This window comes from Molossus molossus, unplaced genomic scaffold, assembly GCF_014108415.1.
Source record: "Molossus molossus isolate mMolMol1 unplaced genomic scaffold, mMolMol1.p scaffold_m16_p_20, whole genome shotgun sequence".
Classification (NCBI taxonomy): Eukaryota; Metazoa; Chordata; class Mammalia; order Chiroptera; family Molossidae; genus Molossus; species Molossus molossus.
The window spans coordinates 32,223,276-32,245,798 of record NW_023425356.1 but is presented as its reverse complement, the minus strand read 5'-3'; the positions used below and the strand labels follow the sequence as shown (position 1 = coordinate 32,245,798).

General features: G+C 48.2%; 1 protein-coding gene across 4 annotated transcripts in view; it reads right to left on the bottom strand.

The window, feature by feature from the left end:
• Positions 1-22,523, bottom strand: part of SRGAP2 (SLIT-ROBO Rho GTPase activating protein 2) — a 249,457-nt gene that overhangs the window by 6,247 nt on the left and 220,687 nt on the right. For all 4 annotated transcript variants that reach the window (XM_036273719.1, XM_036273722.1, XM_036273720.1 and 1 more), the window contains exons 16-21: positions 22,289-22,423; positions 20,031-20,136; positions 10,199-10,423; positions 6,517-6,596; positions 3,946-4,126; positions 2,342-2,488 (exon numbers count right to left, since the gene is read on the bottom strand). In XM_036273719.1, coding sequence (XP_036129612.1) covers positions 2,342-2,488; positions 3,946-4,126; positions 6,517-6,596; positions 10,199-10,423; positions 20,031-20,136; positions 22,289-22,423 — 874 coding nt within the window. The remainder of the gene's footprint in view (positions 1-2,341; positions 2,489-3,945; positions 4,127-6,516; positions 6,597-10,198; positions 10,424-20,030; positions 20,137-22,288; positions 22,424-22,523) is intronic.

Genomic DNA, 22,523 nt, shown 5'->3' with positions numbered 1-22,523 from the left:
CCGTCTTCCTTGGCACCCAACTCCAACGGTAGGCAGGATTGATCATCCCCCATTCCTCCAGAGCATCTACAGCACTGCTTTTTAGTTCTCTGTCTATATGGTATGTACCCTGGCAAACTGAGCTGTCACCAGGACCATTTTCTTCCTCTCTGAATAACGAGTTTCGGTGTTTGGCACAACAGTAGGTGCTCAATACATGTATGAAATTAAATTGGAATGCCACACCCCAATAACTCTGCTGATTTCCTTTTTCCACTCGAGGATGGCTGACTCACAAGCAAAGCTGCTGAGAAGATTTGTGGAGCGGCTGGTGTGTGCCAGGTCCCGGGCCAGGCCCCAGGGATGTGAGCGAGGAAGTCAGAGTTCCCGGTTTCAAAGAGCTCAGCCTGCTGGTGGATCTGAGTGCAGCTTGGGTCCTGAAGGTACTCACACTGCTTTGGAAGACAGACTAAGGGCACCTACCTCAGCCCCGAGGAACTAGGGGTGTCAGAAAGACTTCCCCAAGGAGGTAACTCTTCGGACTCAATGTTGAAGGGAGAGGAGGTAACCAGGCGAGGAGACAGCAGGTGTGTCGGGTGAGAGAACCTGGGGCACTCAGGAAGTGAGGGGCCTTAGGAGCGATGGGCAGGAGTTGACGGCAGAGTCACTCCTAAGGGCATGAGACGCCTGGGGGCTGGTGCCCAGGTAGACCATGTCCTCCAAACACCCCATCCTGACACCACCCAGCAAGGAACTCAAGGGCACTGACCTGACTTTCTGTCAGGTGTTTATCTTTGGACTATGTCAGCTATTGCTCTGTACCCTTCCTCTGTACAGACGGTGTCAACTATATGATGGCTTAAGAACGTGTACCTAATTAATTCTTTAACTCTCCCTCCACCAATCCTGTCTTGGTTTCTGCGCTAATTACAGGCATATGACCTTATGATTATAGGTTTATAATTAACATAGACTAGTAATAAGGGGAAAAAATGTGATTAGCCCACAGTAAGTTTTTACTACCTTGCCCTCCCAGCAGGGCACTATGCTGGAGGGAAATAAATAAAATCCTCCATCGTTTTTACTGGTCTGACTTCAGTTACAACTGCACTGACTGAGAGCTGAATTAGCCACTTGATGAACTTGAGGGAGAAAGACATGAAGAAGAGCCACGTGCCCCAACCACGCCCCCTGCTACCGTCTGGTTGGAAAAAAGCCAAGAGATCTGGGCGACCTGGTGCAGTTTAAAAACAACAAGCATCTTTTATTCTCCTTCCAGTTTCAGTGTCCAGAGGCTACGGTTAACAGGTTTTCAATGTGCAAATCATTTCATTCCTCCAAAGCCAGAGGGGAATAAAAACTGTACATCATCTCCAATCCATATTCATCAGGAGCGCCCTGGGGCTTGTCATCCTGCTGGCACGGGGCCAAGTTTCAGGGTCTGGCGGAAAGAGGTCTGTAGGCTTTGGGACTTGGTGTCTGGCCCCTTGAGATGAGATTAGTTCTCCAATAACCTGAATGTCTCGAGGGGAGGCAGCAGCACGCAGGCGTGGGATCCCTCTAGGCAGCCAGATCGGGTGTGGGTGGAGTTAAAACCCAGGATGTTGCTAACAGCCACAATGAAAGCTGAGGCAGAGTTAAGAGCCTGCTGGATAGGAGTGGGAATCTGCAAAGGGACTGACAGGGAAGGATAAGACACAGGGCTAAAGCAACAGGGGAAAGTGGAGAAGTATTTCTATTGGCGTGAAAGGGCAGAAGGAAAGGAGCTAGGAGCTAGACAAGGGATAAAGAGCGGAGGACCAAGCTCTCCGCGAGGGCACGGTGGTCTCCTTTCCTTCCCAGGAGTGAATGCGGGACACGGGGCACATAGACACAGGACATCTGAATAAACCTCTCTGGGGTAACGTGAGTCCAGAAGACACATAAGACTTTGGATCTCTGGACAGACAAGAGCCAAGAAAGATATCACAGACTATTATTTGAGGAAGAACTGGAAAAGAAAAGGCACCTTCTGAGAACAGTATAAAACCAAGTTGCTTAAAGTAACCAAAGCGGTGGCCCAAGTTTTAGCAGCAGTCAGACGGCCAGGAAGGTCTGAGCTGACAAACACTGCGGGGACAGAGTGGAGCCCCCTCTCCGTGGCAGGATGGCGGCTGGCTGAAGACGCGGGCCTGCTGCTGAGGCTGGTGGGAGCGTCCGCAGCCCGGCCCGCCTTGCAGCAGCAAGGAGCACATGCAAACCGCGAGGCCCGGGCAGCTGGAGCCCTCCGTGCAGCTCAGAATGGAAAGGGGAGTTAGGCCAGAGGGTGAGGCTGGGTGTAGCAAGTCATTCAGAGGAGCAGAAAATGAAAAGCAGAGCTTACTTGTTGATGTTTGCAAGATAAATATCGGCTACATGACCCCCACTGGGACAGCTGGCCCCCGCTCTGGCTGTCACCTTTTCTTCAGGTGGCTCAGAAATGACCTCAATCTCAGACTTGGGGCTGGACCTCTCCACGACACCGTCCTCGCTGGAGAAGGGACAGGCAGGCAGGAAAAACAACAACACAAAAGCAGTGTTAAATCTGCAAGATGGCCCGACACACACACAACCCCGCAATGGCTCTGAGGCAGCAGTGACACCTGGCCGGACTAGCTCTGTGAGCAGAGGCAAGGAACCCTAAGGCCTTGGGAGGGTCGTTTAAATAAAAATAAATAATCCTGCTGAGTTCTGCAAGATCCTTAGCATCTCGAGAAAGCTGGGCTAGGGGACACCTGAATTCGAGGCATCTGCCCTCTACCCCACACTGCTTTCCTGGGGCAGCTGTGCTGGGCCACCTCCTGGAGGAGGAGGAGGCCAGTTCATGTTGCCATTTATCTGCCGAGGTCCCAAGCACTGCCGGGTAAGGACAGTCAGCTCTGCGGTGGCTCTGGAGATGCCGGCGTTGAGGCGGGACCCTGCCACTCTTTGTCGTAGCACATCCAGCCCTGCTTAGAGCGTCCCAGCTGGTCCCAGGTCTCCACTGCTCTCCTGGCCCCTCTGGCTACTGATGACAAAGAGAGCCCCTTCTCCCCCACAATTCATCTTCTCTCGGTCCTGTAGTGAAGTCATAATGCTAAATTTGGGAGGGTCCTGTCCATGCACAGATGGCCACCAGGTTTGCGATGTTATCAACAGAGGGAGGATTTTCCCGCAGAACGAGTTGGGGAGAAGCTGGGAGGGTGCAGACTCGTTCAGGATATCAACCTTTAAAAAATAATAGTAAGGGTAGGACTAAAAACTCTGACAGCATCATATCCAAGGGGAGGAAGTCGGGGGCAGGGAGGCTGGCTTGGGGGCCACAGGAAGAGCCTTCGTGCCAGGAGCCATGGCCTCAGAGTGGGAACCAACTGACAGCCTGTTCTAGGAAGTCCCTTGGGACCAGTGCTCATTCCCTTTGTTCCCCGACATCCTTTCCCCTCTTTCCCCAAGTCTACCCCATCTGGGTTAAATGAATTGGGTCATTTTCACAAGGCCGCTTAAGCTAGATTTCTCCTAGAAAAGGAACTCATCCTTTTCATTTAAGTGGAAAAATGCCAACAGTGGCCCAACAGTTTAGGGTGGGCATAGTTTTTTTAAAAAAAAAAAAAACCCAGAGAAATAAAGATATTTTCCCAATCTGATCTTTCCAGAAAGGAAACATAAATGGTCAAGTAATAACCCTCATTATCACTCATCAGGCGTGAGTGTGAATGAGTGCTGATAGGCAAGTTTCTAAACTGATGGGGGTGGGGGTGGCGGTGGAGGAGCAATTTGCAGGCGGAACAGACAGTGGTGAGAATAGAACAATTCTCCACTGAGTCCGGGTCCTTCAAGGAACTGTGTGACCTCAGCACTGTGCTGGTTCCCCTGGGGGGTTGGTCCCCTTCATCCCTCTAATGGCTCCAGAAACAGTCACACTCCCACACTGCAGCCAGGGAACCCGAAAGATGCAGGGGCCCAACGTACGTGTCCTGAACCACGATGTACTGATGGGGGATGAGTCCGTCGATGCCGTTGTGCCGGCCTTCCCACCAGTCGTCAGAAGCCCGCTGGTACAGCAGCAGGGATGCCCCCTTCTTGAAGGACAGCTCTCGTGCTGTCCGGCCCACGTAGTCAAACTTGGCAATGGCCTCGATGGGCTCGCACTCTGAGAGGGGCGGAAGAAAAGGAAACACATGTTGTTGGGACTTACAGACTCAGGAAACAAGCGGAAAAGCCCAATTAGCTGAACTCACAGTGGTGGGAAGATAACCTTATATGAAAAATAAGCCATGGAGAATGTATAAAGCAAGTGGTTCCTGTGTCAACTGTGTCATCATCCTGTAGGCATGTGTATGTCCTTCCTTGCCTTTGTTCACGCTGTTCCCTCCACCAGGAATCCCTGTCTCTCTCATCTGCCTGATGAAACACACGAAGTCACAACTCAGAGATCACCTGCTTCCTATGGTAATGTGTTTGGCCAACCCCTATCACTGAAATTGCCATACTGTATTTGTAGCATCACTTCTTTTCTGATTATAAAATAATTTCATTAATCATAGAACATTTATCATATATTATATTTTATTTATTTTTCTTTATTGACTTTAGAGAGAGAGGAAGGAAGAGGGAGAGAGATAGAAACGTCATTGAGAGAGAACATGGATTGGCCGCATCCTGAATGCCCCCCACTGGGGATTTAGCCCACAACCTAGGCATGTGTCCTGACCAGGAATCGAACCGGTGACCTCTTGGTGCATGGGTCCATGCTCCATCACTGAGCCACACCGGCTGGGCTATCATATTATATTTTAAATAATTTACTTATGTTATCCATTCTCCCTAGTAGAATATTAGCTTTTGGTTTCTATAAAGAGGAAATAACTTGCCCAATCAACTTTCCAGGGACTAAAGTACAGAAATATATTTTGTGGACAATATATGAAAAAAAGCACATAAAAGAGATTTGAAACATTAAAAGGGGTTTACAATTGCAATGTAGTTCTACTTTAGTGTGAGCTTTCATGGTGTCTATGAAATGGGAATAATAACAGTGCTTTTTTCATGAAGGTGTTAAGAGGAGTTGATTAATAATTTTAATTACATTTATTGGGGTAACACTGGTTAATAACATTATATAAATTTCAGGTGTACACCTTTATAATGCAACATCTGTATACTCTATTGTGTGCTCACAACCCAAAGTTTAGTCTCCTTCTGTCACCATACATTGATCCCCTTTCCCCTCTTCATCCCCCCTCCCCTCCGGCAACCACCATTCTGTTATCTGTATCCGTGAGTTTGGTTTTTGGTTTGTTTAACAATTTGTGAAAGTGTCCAGAATACCCGTAGTATGTGCTATATACGTGTTAGCCATTATTCTCAGCAAAAAGAACTGCAGAAAGCCAGAACCTGAGACTTAAGTCAGACACTCTGAGTGGTGGAGAGAAAGCTGCTTACAAACCAGACCTGCCGACAGCCCTGGCTGGGGGTCTGCCCCCGAACGGGCAGGACCGAGATGTCACTGCAGCAGGCAGACCACAGAGGCTTCCTACATACCCCACGCTCAGTATACACAGCCTCGGGTATGGCACTTGACCCTTTAACCTCAGTTTTCCAAAAACAAACAAGCACCTCTACCTGTTTCACCAGGGATCGGGACGTGAGACACAGAAAGCCTCTAGCAGTGGTGGGCACACGGTAGGCTCTAACCAAATATGTCTTCCCCAGTTCACCTACTTCCCTCCCACAATGTGGCAAATGATCATGCAGACCCATCTGACATCAGGCTCCAAATAAGCAGCCCTAATGCTTTCCCCTTTAAGAGCTCGCCGAGGACTAGAATTCACTGCAAGGCTGGGAGCAGGGAAAGCTCCACAGACTGCGCCATTCGTTCTCCGCCCAGAACATTCTAAGGCCCCTTGTCAGCTGCTGAGACTTCCAGAGCCCAAGCGATCCAGAAACAGGGCCCGGAACTGTTGGAGAGGGGAAATGTGCTGGCTGGACAGGCCCTAATAAATCCTGGGCACTGCGAGGGCCCACAACGGCCGCTGTGCATCCCCCTCCCGCACACCCGCCAAGCCGCGCAGCGCCCACGCGTCTGTCCTCTGGAAAGGGTCAATCTTTCCAGCTGGCAGGCGTGAGGTGTGTGGTTTCTGCATCCTGATTCCCACTCCCCTCTGGCTTGCTTCTGTTGGGTTCTTGGCACCGAGCTTTTATGTTCCCCAGGCTTACTACTTTTCAAATGAGCTCTTCCTCACTTTGGTCTCTAGCTACCTGGCAGGAGTCTGGGCTGTGACGGGAACTGACATGCTGGCAAGACAAGGAGCTGTCAGGTGGCTGAAGGCAGGATATTGGGGCTATGGAATGTCTAGCTCTTCACCTCCGGTCTAACATAGAGACCTCTCTCTTCGAGAAGGAGGCTGCCTCTTTAAGAAAGGGAAGGAATGAAAGGAGCTCTCTGCCTGTCTGCAGGGGACTGCTGGGCAGGAAGGCTCATCAGGAGCACAGGGTGGCCTTGGCCCGGGTAGCCCTGCTGACCCAAGCAGGGCCTCGTACCGTCATCGCTTGTGTGGTGCTCTGCGGTCACATCCTGGGTGGAGTCTTCAACCGAGGTAGTCTCTCCGTGAGGGCTGTCACTGCAACAGAAGGAAGAGTAACCAGGATCTCAGTGCTGCCTTACAAAATTCTTGTCTTCTCCCTGATACAGCTTCCTGGGAGCAAGGGCCTGGACTCTATCATATGTTCTCTATGTCCCGTTGATATACCGCCAAATGCTAATAAGGACATACAAGGTTCCTGAGGTTCTCTAGTCCAGCTCCTGCTACAAAAACTGCTGGAGACTACTTAGGGCAAAGGGAACCCCTTTTGAACTTATACATCTTTTTGAAAATACAGAACGATTCAACTTCTCAAGGGCTGTTTCTCTAGGTGAATTAGTTCCTGGAGGGAGCATGGTGGAAGAAAAATACCAGGCTTTAGTATCAGACACAACTGGATCCAAAAATCAGCTCTGACACTTGGAGCTGTGTGACCTTGGGCCAATTACTTAATCTCTTTAAGCTTCAGCTACATAATCTATGAATGGTCTGTATTGCTCACAGAGTTGAAGGAGGATTCAACGAAATAAAAGGGGGCGATTGATAAGCAGTACTTCCTCTCCTCCTTTCTCATTTTGCTTGATGTCTCTAGGATGCTTTGTCGTTCAGCCTAAGCACTGTACAAAGAGGGAGGTGAGTCAGAGGACTGGGTGGGAAACAAGAGCAGGAAAAGAAGAGTCTGCTGTGGGCTGAACTCTGCAAGAGGGCAAGAGATGGAAGTCAGGTCAAGTTCTTGGAAAAATTCACGAAGTCGAAAATGATCCAGGGTTGAGAATCGAGAATGGCCAGGGAAGTTACTAGGAAAGTCATTTCATCACTCCATCTCCTGGCCTACGGACTTCATAGTGCACATGAGAGGGAGGGAAAAAAACACCACCCTGTTCATCTCTAAAGGTTCTTTCTCTGGCATTTGGCAGATAAAATGAGCCTTTCCAGGTAGTTCTATAGAAGCACCATGACCCCCTCAACTCTCACCTGGCCTCAGTTTCTACCTTTGAGCCTATACCTCTCCCTCCTCATGGGATGGGTACTTCACTCCTAGAAAGTTCCTCGAAGACCTGGAGACCGGTTCAGAACTAACCCCGTTAGAAGCAAGTCAGTTCCAAGGAGGTTCTGCAGATTCTAGAGGACATTCTGGAAGGACATTAACAGGGTTCCTCTTTGTCAAAAAATCTGGGCAAGATTTCTCACTGTTTTCTGGGCCTAAAACCCTCTGAGTTTAGTGACATTCTGGAAACCCCTGGGGCCCGGGGTGCACAGGGCAAAGGCTCACTTCGCCTAGGGCTCCAAGCCCATCGACGCGCTATCCACTACGGGGCAGTCCTCAAACTTCAGACTCTGCGATGGCTTGTTACAAACAGACTGCTTTGCCCCGAGTTCTGATTCACTAGGTCAGTCTGCATTTGTAACCGGTCCCATGTGACACAGAGGCTGCTGGCCCAGGGACCCCACTTTGAAAACCACTGCTCCAAGGTAAAAGCAAGATGATGTTTTTTAAAGGTCCCTTCTTGCCCTCGAATTCTGTTTGCCCACACCCCAGCAACACCCCCAGGCCCACCACCACCTGCGGTCTCGGGAGCCCAGCACGCCACACTGCGGGCAGTCCTAGCAAACCTGGTTCCGGTCCCAGGGCTGGCCAATGTGATGGAGTGGGACTGGCCTCTCCTCTCCACGGGCATGAGGAGGCCAAGCGGCCGGGTGCTCCCTCTTCCGGGCTGTTCTGGCCGCCTGGCCATTTCTCAGAATTCTTGGGCACCAGCACCCTCCTGCCACCCCTGCCTCACCTCCTTCATCGGTCTCAGCTCACAGTGCTGGCACTTCTCTCCCAAAGGAAAGAAAAGGGTGGGCGCCCTGCGAGTGGGTGTGAGCCCAGTGTTCAGCCTGTCCCTGTAACCCTAAGGTCACTGACTCTTGACCCTCGGGTGCTTCTGGCCTGAGGCCTGTCTCTGTGGTAGTAACACTCCCTGACTAGTCTGTGGTTTTTCCAGAGGCGGCTAATAAACGTTGGGTGTATAACAAACAACGAGGGGCCAAGGAGAACACCTTGGAGAGACTCGGAGGAAGGTGTCCTCCCGCCTGTGCCCCTGGGGCCAGCTCTCCCCTCTCCCTGCGGGGGTGCTGTCTGCTCCACAGGGCTGGGACCACCAGGGAGCAGGGCTGGAAGGGGCTGTGAGGAACTACGCCCTGCCATCAGTGCAGAGCCTGCAGCGGTGTAACATGCCAGCGCTGAGGGCAGACTCAGGAGGAAAGTAAAGTAGGAACTGGGAACACTGTTGCAGCTTTCCAACACTCACGGAGGGGGAAACTAACTCTGCGTCACATGTACAAGGACAGCTCCCTGGAGCTCCTCAGCCAGCAGGCTGAGACCTGAACAACCTCCCCAGTTCCCACCAACCATCTGTCAGTGACAAAAGGCTTTCTCTGAGCTGGCAAGCCGAGGTTTCTCCAGCTCGGACCCAGACACAGGGATCTGTAGGACAGTGGAGAAGATGAAACCCAGCGATGTCAGTGATGCTTTTATGTTCACAGACACATGCGTATCACTTTCTTCACTCCCTGGGCAAGAGGCTCCTTCTGTGGGGATGAGGGAGAGGCGTGGACCAATTGGCCTCTAATTAAGTAAACAACCTCCCTTGTCCTCCCTACCTCAGTCGATAGCAATGGGGCTGGCTGAATTGGTTCCAGATGTTGAATTCAGATGGAATCCCATCTGGGCTGGCATATGCTTTCAGCCCAGGCTGAAACTCTATTTGGGGGAACTGGGAGGGGGAGGAGGAGAAGGTAAGGGATGTTAGGGAGTAAAAGAGAGAGGCAGTTGTCTTTAGGAGAAAAATGACACTGTAAGTGGTTTCCTGGGGGCAGTGTGGGGTAGTGGACAGTGCCTTGTACTAAAAGACAAGAGATCAGGGTTGGAACCCCCACCACTGGGGTGGCCTGAAAGACTGTCACTGGCCTCTGTGCACTGCAGTGACTTTCTCTGTAAAATGGAAAGTGAGTCCGTATTTGTCCGACAGAAGAGTCTAAGCGCCTTGGGATCCTGGCTTTGCTCCCAGGCCAGGTCATGAGAACCTCGCCCTACAGAATAAAGTCCCACTTCAGGGTGCCACTGTGCCAACCTGCTGACAAGGGAGCTTACCCTCTTTCTCTTCACGAATTTCTGAAACCATTCTAAACGATCATCTTACAAACTCAGTCAGCAAACCATGTCCCATATCTAAGCCCTTCCCAACATGAAGGACACTCCCTGGGGACCAGGACTGCTTCTGTCTCCAGCCCAGCACGGAGCAGGAGCCCGAGAGGCACACCGGTGACAGGTGAACCGCAGTTCCACATACAGCTGTACAAAACCTCCGTTCCTAGAGAGCAGAAACATTACTGTATTCTGGTCATCATCTTTCAGAATGGTCCCGCACCACTCAGAACTCATAGGAAAGAAAGGTGGCGGAGATGGCACTTATTCCATAGATCAGGCCGAGGTCGGGCACTGCTCACACCATCCGAAGATCCTGGCAGCTTGAAGAGCTCGGCAGTGGGAGGCTGGGAGGATTTGGGTATTTCCCTTTCGTCTTGCTTGGCCATCTGGCCCCCCGGCCAGTGTGCATTGGTGATGCCCTCCCCTCCTCCAGCCCTGAGCTCCCTACCAGTAATCCTCCATGCTGCCTCCTCTGCTGTAGATAGGGCCCTCGAGCTCCCTGGGGTTTGGGAAGATGTTCTCGTGCTGGATGATGATGGTTTTGATCAGCTCATTCACGTGGGCTTGGCAGGACACCTGGTCGTGGCCCTCAGGCACTGACATCAGCGAGGGCCCGAAGCAGATGGCGAGGTTGTAGGGGTCCATCATGTTCTCTTCACTGAACTGTGATAAACTAGAGGAGAAGGGAAAGGGTGCAAGCTGGAAAGCATGCGCATGAATGCCCAGAAAACACAATCGCAGGAGGCACAGCCAAGAGCAGGAACAGAAGTTCCACAAATTGCCACCTGCTTTCCTGGGCATCAGAGCCCTTCTAGAAAGTTGGCAGGAAGGAGAATGACCACTAGGATGGTCACTTAGGAGCCAAGGAAAGGCAGATCAGAAGTGCCTCCTTGTAGGTCTCACCCCCTCCTCTCTCTCCAGCTCCCTGTCTTCTTTTAAAAAAAAAAAACATTTTTTCTTTATTTAGAGAGGAAGGGAGAGGGAGAGAGAACATCGACTGGCTGCCTCCTGCATGCCCCCCACTGGGGATCGAGCCCACAACCTGGGCATGTGTCCTGACCGGGAATGGAACCGGCAACCTCTTGGTGCATGGGTTAACACTCAACCACTGAGCCACATGGGCTGGGCTCCAGCTCCCCTTTCAAATCCTACTTACCATCCCACCCCAGACCTTACCCAGCAAACCCACCCTGCCCCGAGAACACACCACTCTGCACAGCTGGACACAGCTCTAAAAGACCAACCCAGACGGGTCTTCAGATGAATAACAGGGTTAGAAGACAGGCATGGTACCTTCTTGCATAGCAAAATAATCAAATTATTAGGGATATTTCATTCTAAGATCTAGACTTATTATAAAAAAAAAGGCAACCAATTAGCTTTTATATTCCATCAAGCCAGTGGATTTATTTCTGGAACAGCTAATGCAATTGTTTTCATTTTCATAACATCCTCTGCTATTATTACATTCAGGATTTATTCTGCAAAAGGTCAGCATGCTGTTCAGCTTCTGCTCAGGCTTCCTCTGGATGTGGTCTGACTTCATGACTGGCTATTTATTTATTCTGGGAACTCCCTTCTTTTCAGCCAGCAGCTGCTCCAGCCACACCTCTAACCTTGCCAAGGATAAGCCCCCCAGTGAGCACCTGGTGAGCTCCCATTGGTCTCCACCTGTCAGGAACCGAAGGCCAGGCCAGCTCTAGATGTACCGGCCCAGCCTGCAGACCAGTGAGCTCTGCTAAAGAGTTCCGGCTTCTTGAGAGGCATCTGCAGAAAGTCCCAGCACCTGATGCTGCCAGAGCCTGAGGAGATACCAAAACTGTCTGATGCTGAACCAGAGGCCCGAGACTCAGCTGTCTTTAAGAGAGTTGCTGCTCTTGTCTCTCTCTAACTGCATGGTTCTCTCCTCTAGTGAAGATTCTGATACATCCCCATCCCTCTAAGAGAACACCTGCAGAATAAGCGAAACGGCAGTGAATGTGAACGACTGTCACGACTCAGAATCACTGTTCTCTAGGACCTAGTCAAATGCAGAGAGGCCACTGATGGGTGAGGTTACAGATCTCAGGGGCTGGATTGCTTCACAGGAGGTCATAAAAATGTAATTTTACAATCCTTCTCTGGCTCTTCAGTTAAAAGAGTGCAGAGATTCAAAAAGGCTGAGAGAAGTTTCCAAGTCTACTTCTCAGTCAAATAAAAACTTGAGAGAGAGAGAGAGAGACTGGAAATTACCTTGGTAACCTCAAAAGGGACAACTGAGGCACGGGGTACAACAAGTTGTAGCTGATCCCAGGCTGGCCGGTTCCTGGTGTCATGGAGTGTCAAGGAGGAGGAGGGTCCTGTTTTTATAGTGTGATCTGACAATATTTTGTAACATGGGAAGAAACCAGAACTTTCTGGGAAGTCTGGTGGTCAAAGGGAAACAAACTCTAGCCATGAGAATCCCCATCAAAGCTCTGCAAGAGATGAAAAACCTTGCTGAGCCTTCTAAGGCAAGGACTGTTTAACTCATGGGGGCTACAGTGCCCAGGGACCTGAGGGGGACACATCTACATGGGCTATAGTCTCATAGGTCCCGGTCCATTTTGTACTCCCATTAAAATATCGACCGCCCTGGCCGGTTTGTCTCAGCGGTTAGAGCGCCCGCCTGCGGTCCGGAGAGACCCGGGTTCGGTTCCTGCTAAGGGTATATACCTTGGTTGCAGTTTGTCCCCGGCCCTGGTTGGTCGTGCGGGTGGCAGCCACTTGATGTGTCCCTTTCACATCGATGTTTCTCTCTCTCTTCCTCTCTCTCCCTCCCACTCTGTACAAAAAAAAAATGGAAAAATGTCCTCGGGTGAGGATAAAAAAAAAAAAAAAAAATATTGACCAAGATCCTTCTCTTCCCATCAACAATGGGAACACTCAGGATTAAGAACTAAAGTCACAGTTCTTAATTTCTTGGGGATACAGGCTCCTACAAGAATTTCAAAAAGCCCTGGCCAGCTTGGCTCAGCGGTTGGAGCATTGGCCCTCAGACCAAAGAGTTGTGGGTTCAATTCTGGTCAGGGGCACATACCTCAGTTGCAGTTTCGTCCCTGGCACTGGTAGGGGTTATGCATAAGGCAGCCAATCGATGTCTCTCTCTCACATCAATGTTTCTCTCTCTCTCCCCCTCCTACTCTGTCTGAAAATAGATGGAAAAATATCCTCGGGTGAGGATTAAATAAAAACAAAAAAAAATAGCCCCGGCCGGTTTGGCTCAGTGGTTAGAGCGTTGGCCTGTGGACCAGAGAGACCCAGGTTTGGTTCCTGCTAAGGGCACGTTTGGTTCCCGCTAAGGACACGTACCTCAGTTGCAGTTTGTCCCTGGCCCCGGTTGGGGTTGTGTGGGTGGCAGCCAGTTGATGTGTCTCTGTCACGTCGATGTTTCTTTCTCTCTCTTCCTCCCTCTCTCCCTCCTGCTCTATCTGAAGGTGAATGCAAAAATGTCCTCGGGTGAGGATAAAAAAGAAAATTAAAAAAAAAAAAAAGAATTTGACAAAAACTAGGGATTCTCTCCCCAGAAAAATTCATATATGTGCACGTACAAATACACACAACTTTGTATACAATTGTGTTCATGATCCTTGAAGACCCTGAAGGCTGCGCCCAATATAAGACCTCAAACACTGGATTTTTATCTTTAAGGAAATAGCTGAACGAAAAAGCACTGGTAACAGCTCCTTCTTAAAACGTTCTTTTGGCGTCGACTTCCACACATGCCGTCCCTAAGAGCTGCGCTGCATTTCTATAGCTTCAGTCTGTCACACCAGGGAGCCCCCCTGGTTGATTTGAACTCCTCAGCTTTTGTGCAGCTTTGAAAGGTTAGCATTGTGGCTGGGAATGCAGGGTTTGGGGCAATGAGGAAATCAGAATTGGTAGGGAAACTTGTTTTCTACCATGCACTTTTCTGGACTTTCTACTCTTCAATGATGCACAGTTGCCTCTTTGAAGACATTTTAAAAGAAAGAATAAAATAGCCCAAGAATTTTGGGGTCAAACAGAGCTGGTTTTGAGCCACAGGTCCTTTGCTTGCCAGTTCCATGACTCTGTCTAGCTCCTTAGTTTCTTCATTGGAAAATGGGGGCCATGTTATGCTTCTGTTAGGGGGCTGTCGTGAAGATGAAATGATGTAATATATGCAAAGTATCAAGCACTATGGCTGGCATGTAGGTGGGGCTCGAGAGATATTTTCTATAATTATAATATTCTGATTGCTTCTTGATACAGAACCCTTGGTTCTAGTCCGGGAACAGACAGCAGTAGTTGATTGCCCAGAGTCTACCCTCTTCTCCTGACAGGCATTATCTAACAAGCGGAGGGCTCTAGATCCCAACATCGAAACCTGAAACCCCCAGGGAGAGCACTAAGTTCTGGACAGACTATCTTAAATACATCACATTTCATTTAAAAACCTTCAACTTCGCAGGCCTTGGGGGTTTGATTTGGCAACAACCAGCAGACTATGGGTACAATATTATGCATCAGGTTTGATTACAGGTTTGGAAAGGATGACCAGAAGCTGTACTATCTGCCATGGCAAAATGCGGGGTTGAGACTCCATCAGGTCTTACATAGCTTTCACAATGAGATGTCATAACTTTCCTCCCTAAGTCCATGATTTAACAGTCTTCCCCAAAAGGCTCCCTAAAAGACCACTGAGAAGTAATTCTGGCAGATTCTTTCCGATGGCCCTGCAAAGGCATTCATTCCCCCACTCACCTTGTCTCATCCTCCACGCTCCCCAACCTATTAACCTACTTGCATCTGTTCCTTTATGTTCTGTCTTCCTTCCTATGCAATGGAGTCCATGTTCTCTTACCTCCTTCAAGAATATCAGTCCAGCAATTGTCCTTACTCTCTCCTTCATCATCAGTTTTTCTTCTCTACGAGGTCATTCCAAGCAGCATACAAACATGCAGTAATACCACCCATCTTAAAAATAAAAATCTCTTAACCCCATATCCACACTGAATCACTGTTCCACCTCTCCTCCTCTATACTTAAATTCTTTGAGAGTTGTCTGTACCAGCTGTCTCTGATTCTCTGATGGCTCTCCACCTCTTTTGTAATAAACTAAAGTGTGCCCTGCCCCCAATTCCTGTGTTGAAGCCCTAACCCCGAATATGGCTGTATTTGGAGATAGGACCTTTAAAGACATAATTAAGGTTAAATGAAGTTATAAGGGTATGACCCAAATCCAACAGGACTGGTGTCCTTATAAGAAAAAGAGAAGAGGGGTTGGGTGAAGGAAGGCAGAAAGGAAGAAAATGGGAGACATCTGTAATACTGTCAACAATAAAAAATGAAGAGACCTAGTTTCAAAAAAGACAAAACACAGCCAGCGTGTGTACACAGGAGAGGGCATGTGAGGGCCCAGTGAGAGGATGGCCAGCTACCAGCCAAGGAGAGATCTCACCAGAAACCAACCCCGGGGCACCTTGATCTTGGACTTCTAGGTGCCAAACTGTCAGAAAATACATTTCTAGTGTTTCAGTCACCCAGCCTGTGGTATTTTGTAATGGAGGCCCTAGAGGAATCATACACCTTGTCCAGTCCCCCCTCCCAAATAGTTACCATTTTAACTATTTGAAAATATACAATTCAGTGGCATTTAGCATATTCACAATGTTGTACAACCATCACCACTGTTTGGGTTCCAGAACATTTTCTTCTCTCTCTTTTTAAAGATTATTTTATTGATTTTTAAAGCAGAAGGGAGGAAAGAGAGAGAAACATCAATGTGAGAGTGAAACATTGATTAGCTGTCTCCTGCATGCCCCCTACCAGGATTTAGCCCACAACCCAGGCATGTGCCCCAACTGGGAATCAAACCGGCAACCTTTTGGGGCACTGGATGATGCCCAACCAACTGAGCCACATGGGCTAGGGTACCAGAACATCTTCATCACCCCAAAGGAAACCTTGTATCCATTAAGCAGTCACTCCCATTCTCCCCCTACCCCAACCCAGCCCCTGGCTACATGATCCTGACTATGAATTTGACTATTCTGGACATTTAATACAAACGAAATCATACTGTATGTGGTCCTTTATGACTGGCTCCATTCACTCGGTATAGTGTTTTCATTGTTTATCCACAATGCAGCATGTGTCAGTACCTCATCACTTATTTGTTTTATTTTGTTTAACCTCACCTGAGGATATTTTTCCATTGATTTTTTATTTGTTTTGTTTTGTTTTTTTTATCCTCACCCGAGGACATTTTTCGATATTTTGTTCAGATAGAGTGAGAGGGAGAGAGAGAGAGAAACATCGACGTGAAAGCGACACATCGAGTGGTTTCCACCCACACGACCCAACCAGGGCTGGGGACAAACTGCAACCAAGGTACGTGCCCTTATCAGGAACCGAACCCAGGTCTCTCCGGACCGCAGGCCGATGCTCCAACCGCTGAGCCAAACCAGCCAGGGCTCCATTGATTTTTTAGATAGAGTGAAAGGGAAGAAGGGAGGGAGAGAGACAGAGAGGGAGAGAGACAGACAGACAGAGACATCGATGTGAGAGTGTCTTATCAATTGTTTGTCTCCTGCAGGGATGAACCTGCAAGCCAGGTATGTGCCCTAGACCAGGAATCAAACCCTTGACCCTTAGGTCTGCAAGCCGATGCTCTACCTACTGAGCCAAACTGGCCAGGGCAGTACCGCACCCCTTTTGATGGCTGAAAACCACCCTACTATATTGACTTACTACACTTTGTTATCCATCTGATATCACCACCCCTTCTCTCTTGAAATGACACCATCAGGATTTTGCTCCTTCTATTCCACCAAGACAACACTCACCAGGGTCACCAATGATATTCATGCTGTTAAATAATTTCTCAGCCCTTTTCTTAGTTGACCTGTCTGTGCATTTAACTCAGTTACCAAACCCGCCTTGAAATACTTTCTCTTTGTGGCTTTTGGGACGCTGTTCATTCTCAGTTCTCCTCCTACATCACTGCCCGCTGTCACCTGTTCAGTGAGATGTCCCCTGACCACTGTATACTAAAGAACAAACTCTCGCCTGACCAGTGTGGCTCAGTGGTTGAGCATTGACCCATGCACCAAGAGGTCACCGGTTGGATTCCCAGTCAGGACACATGCCCAGGCTGTGGGCCTGATCCCCAGTGGGGGCATGCGGGAGGCAGCCAATCGATGTTCTCTCTTATCGATGTTTCTATCGCTCTCTCCCTTTCCCTTCCTCTCTCTCTCAAATCAATAAAGAAAAAAAATTCAAAAATATATGCATAAAGAACAAACCCTCATCCCCACCCCTGGCACTCTCCAGCCCCTTTGTCTGCCTTACTTTTTCTCTCCAGCCTTCATCCTCTGATATATGATATAAGCACTTACCAGTTTTGTCTGTCTTTCTCCAATAGAACATAAGCTCCATGAGGGCAGAGACTTTAACTGTGCAGCACTCTTAAATAGCCACAACTAAAACAGGGACTGGAACCCAGTAGATGCTGAATACATGTGTATTAAGTAAGTGAATAAATACATGAGCATCTGTGAATCTCCAAAACCCAGCCACAATCTACTGATATATATACACATACATACATATATATATACATATATTTATATGTACATATGTATATTTATATATATTAAAATATTTTGGTTCATTGAAATTGAGGATGGGTACCACCAAAGAAAAAAAAGCATAGCCTGAAATAAAGTACACACACATCCAAGACCCAGAGCAATAACAGAAAAGGGTCTTGAAGGTCTAGGGCAGGATCTACCTGTTAACTATCTACACTTGTCAATAAGCGCACACTGATCACCTGTCATCTTCCCATGGAGGTGGTCTTCTTTATCAACCGTGTCCTGAATTTCATTTACTTTAGGAAGCATTGTGGTTATTAATGCTATATCTTTTCAATAAAATACTTCCGTGAGCAAGTTAATCTTTTTTTAATCAGACAAAAAAAGTAAAACAAAAGTAATCATTTGAATGAGTGCAATTCCCATGTTTCCTTCAAAAGTGGCCACTATCTCCATCACTATATGATGCTTATTCTATTGTTTCTTCCCTCCTGCAAGCCCCCCACCTCCCATCCTTTAACCAGGAAGAAAATGTGGAGAAGAGAATGAGGCCACTGTGTTCACACATACGCTCACCCCAGGACCTGCCTGCTCCCCACCTGTTCACCCACTACCGTCACGCTCCTTGTTCTAGGGAGCAGACTAGGCTCACATCGAGGGCAGGTCACAGTCAGTCGGAGGAGACAAGGATGGTCGCCCTGACACGACTGACTGACTCCAGAGTCTTACCAGTTTCCATCTCCGTCAGCCTGCACTGGGCAGTATGTGAACACCCTGCGTGAGTCATGGGGGTTCTGAACTCAAAGGCAGCTGTGGTGCTGAGTCAGGACTTGGCTAATGAATGGAGCAGACACAGCCACACGGAGGGGGCAGGCTGCAGGACCAGCAACAGGGCTAAAGGACAGTGTGGGTGACCCAGAAAGATCACAGGCTGAGGTCACTAACCCAGATGCCTACAGAGCCAGGATGACTTTGTAAGCAAGCTGAGGCTCATGAAATGATTTCTACACTTGTATTCCTTTGAAGTAGAGACCAACCGACTGGGAAGACTCTTCATTTTTACAAAGAAATATGTGCTAAAAAATAGCCAAGCCCCTTGGTCTAATTTTTGTTTTCTTTTAATATAATCATCAATCTAGGAAAATCTTTCTCTACTATGTGAAAAACCATAAAGCAAGAGTGAAGATAAAGAGCAACTGAATTCAGCCTCGGACCTGGGGATTGCTGGGGTCCGTGGTGAACCGGGCAGTACCTTCCTCATCTACTCCACAGAGAGCTGCTGCCACGCAGGAGGCAGAGCCAGTATTGCCAAATCTAATAATGTTTTCAAGAGAAGCTAGAAACCCAGTATTTTTTACGTTAACTCCCTGATATTTAAATGTTTCAATTTTCAAGACACAGTGGATTGAAAGGAAACAGATCTATGGGCCTTATCAGGTTGTCCATTTAACCTTTGGAACGGGAGGCTGAAGGAGATGCTGCAGTGAAAGCAATGTGAAGCGACAGGTACCAAGAGAAGTGTCACGTGTCACATGTCCTTGCCTGCTGACTTGGCTGCCACGCGGGGACTCCAATGCCCTGGGCAAGAACACGTGCTTGGGTGAGATGCTCCATCCAAGCCCAAAGTCCCCTCAGATCTCTCTTCAGCTACAATGACTCCAGGTTTCTCCCCTGAGCATCAAATTCCGATATTCCGCTGCCTACTTAGAACCTCCCCTTGGAGGTCTAACAGGTACCTCAACTTAACATGCCCACAGTGGCAGCTTGTCTTCCCTCCTCCACTCTTGGTCTTCCCTGACTTCATAAATAGCATCACAACTTCCCGTGGCTCATGCTAAGAAAGCAGAATTCCTCTTGTTCCTCACACTCTCCACTCTACCCATCAGGAAGTCCTGTCAATGCCATGTTCAAAATAGATCCCAAACCTGATCCCTCCTACCCACTCTCTCTCATCACCTCCCCAGTCTAAGCCACCACCACCCCAGCCGAGATGGTACAATCACCTCTGAAGGTCTCCCTGCTTCTCTTCACTGCTCTCTCTCTCTTACCGTAGCTTCTCCATGAAGCAGTTGGTGGGTTTAAAAAAAACCAATATAGATCAGATCACAATACTCCCGCTTAAAACCATCCAATGGCTTCCCAAACCCAAACCCATGATAACCATGACTCTCAGGGCTTGAACGTCCCTGTGTCTTCTTCCTTCGTTTCACTGAGACTGCTGCTTGTACTGCCTCCTCAGAGAAGTCTTTGTGGACCAGCCCCCTATGGTGGCTCTCCATTTTAGCCCTGCCCCATTCAGACCCTGCACTCTATCCCTTAAGTTACGCTTCTTTGTTTCTTCTAAGCACTTGTTATTCTCTGTCTCCTCCCCTGGAATGTGAGCTCAGTGATACCAGGGCTTTCATCTCTTATTTAACAAAGTATTCTTACAGCATACATCTGTACCCAGCACGTAGTAGGTGTTCAATAAATATTTGTCAGCCCTGGCCAGTTTGGCTCAGTGGTTGAGCATCAGCCTGTGGACCAGAGAGTCCTAGGTTCGGTTCCCGCTAGGGGCACATACCACAAAACAAAACAAAACAAAACAAACAAACAAATAAATAAATATTTGTCGGGCTGGATGAACTGACATAGGTCTGTATGTAAACTTCTAGTGGCAGAAGCCAAGGTCGGGTCCCGTTGCTCACTGGGAAGTCTACTTACTGATTAAGGAAGGCAAAGAGGTATCTCATGATGATCAGAGTGGTTTTAGGAAGAACCAGGAGGACTTTCCGGATGTGCAGAGCTCTCTCCTGCAGGTTGTCCATTGCTGAAACGAAGAAAACTACGTGTTACCCTCCACTGTGACTGAGATCCCAGGGAGTAATGGTAAGAAGACCCTTACTATCGGCAGGTGTAACACAGAGAGTGGCCAGGTCAAGCCCTTACAGCACTGGTGCACTGTGTAAGGAATTTCATCCCTGTGGCTCCTCGGGGTGGGGTACATGCCAGGCTCCAGACACTTACCAATGCAGGAGTTAAGGTATTTGCTCCTTTGGCACAGAAAGTGTGGATATATTCCCCAAGCATCTACCATCCTTTTATTAAAACCACCACAGACAAGGAACTGCCCATAAACCTGCTATGACTGCTTGACACCCTTGGAAGGCCTACACGGGAGGAGGGAGAGAGTCTGGGCAGGCCCTGTCCTGCCTGCTCTACATCTGCATCACCTTATCCTCTGGACATATCTGGCTTATCTTTCCCCATGTGCAGTGCAGACGAGGAAAATGTGTCCAGAGGCAAGAATGGCTGCCCCTGTGTAAGCAGGGATATCTAGGAGAAGCCTAAAGAAGCTTCCTGACTCTCATGCTATGAACAGATTAATTACAGGTGTGACCTCCATCGTGGCCAGCTCCCCCACTTCCAGTGTGCCTTGTGGATATTATGAGTATCTTTTTATAAAAAAGAAATGGGAAGCAGTGGATGAAGAGCACACTTCAAGGGGGGAGTTGGACAGCCAATGTATCTCGTACCATCTTGGTAGCCCCGGTTCACTGAAGATAGTCGATGTAGGCCCAGTCTTATAAAAAGACATGAAAACACAAAGGATACATATATTTTATTGCCCACAGAACTCATTTCCACTAGACTCCCCCCAAATAAAATAAGATAGGTCCCTGAATGCTCTGCGCCCTTTTTCTCTCAGAATCACAGAGAAGGACAATGGTAGGGGCATCACTGAGTCAAACCGGAAACTTGGTGTAGGGGTGGGATGGGGGAGAATGGAGACTGATTGATTTGGGGAAAAGGATCTTTTCTCCATTTCAAAGGCACTGCCTTTTCCAGTCTCTGGAGCCACCATTACAATGGGTGTGATTCAAGGATGGTCTGGTATTAATCTAACTTCCCATGGATTGTTTTCCATGGAAAACAAATGAGAGGACATTTCAATATAATGAACTAAAGTAAATGGCCAAGAATACCTTTTTAAGCCCCAAATTTTAGAGTAAGAGACAGAGAACCTCTCAGGAGGATAAAATAGACTATATCTCTTTCTGTGAAAATATACTGCTACTTAAAATATTTTTAAAAAATATGTTCTATTGAATTTTTAGAGAGAGAGGGGAGAGAGAGAGAGAGAGAGAGAGAAACATCGATATGAGAGAAACATTGATCAGCTGCCTACTGCACGCCCCCTACTGGGGATTGACACCACAACCCGGGCATGTGCCCTGACTGGGAATTGAACCTGGACCTCTCAGTCCATGGGACGACACTCAATCCACTGAGCCACACCGGCTGGGTTATATTGCTACTTTTAAATGTGCAGAGGGCCCAGCTGGTGTGGCTCAGTGGTTGAACATCGACCCATGCACCAAGAGGTTGCCACTTCGATTCCCAGCCAGGGCACATGCCCAGGTTGTGGGCCAATCGATGTTCTTTCTCATCGATGTTTCTATATCTCTCCCTCTCTCTCTAAAATCAATAAAGAAAAAAAAAATAAATAAATAAATAAATGCGTAGAGGGTTATTCCTAGAAGAATACATATTAAAATATCTAGCAGGTAAGCCATGCCATGTTTAAAGAAACACAAGAAATATTTGCAACACCTATGCCTTCTCCCTTTGTATCATAAAAAGCACAAGCCCTAATGTATGAGCTTCCAATAACTGAAAAGGACTATGTCTTACATATAAATATAAATGTATTTTACTAAAGAAAGATAAAGCCCAGAATAGCAAAGGAATTTAAGGTAAATTAGGAAGAAAAAAACCAGGCATCTGACGTGTAGCTGTAGACTCTTAACTAAAATGCCCTCCCTCACCAGGGGATGAAGAAGTGATCATGAGAAGGAAAACTTCACTGAAATAAAGGAAAATATTTCTGCAAAGCTTGTGAGAAAAAAGACCATGTGGAAATTTCTTATCTGCTGCTATGGAGTGCCCAGAGGCCAGTCTGAGGTCAGGATGGTACTTACTGACGCAAGCCATCAAGTCATGGAAGATGTCCTTGGGGAAGAGAGGATGTTCCAGCCCCCGGAAGTAAAGCTTCAGGACGCCGGCTATGGAGTCCATGTCATGGTCATTCTGGTCCCCAGCCAGGGGGTCCTCTCCTGATAAATACAATGCCCCCCAAAAAGGAAAGAGAGTGAGAGAGGTAACATACATAGGATGAAACGGAGGGGGTGATACAGGGGTGACCTATTCAAGTCC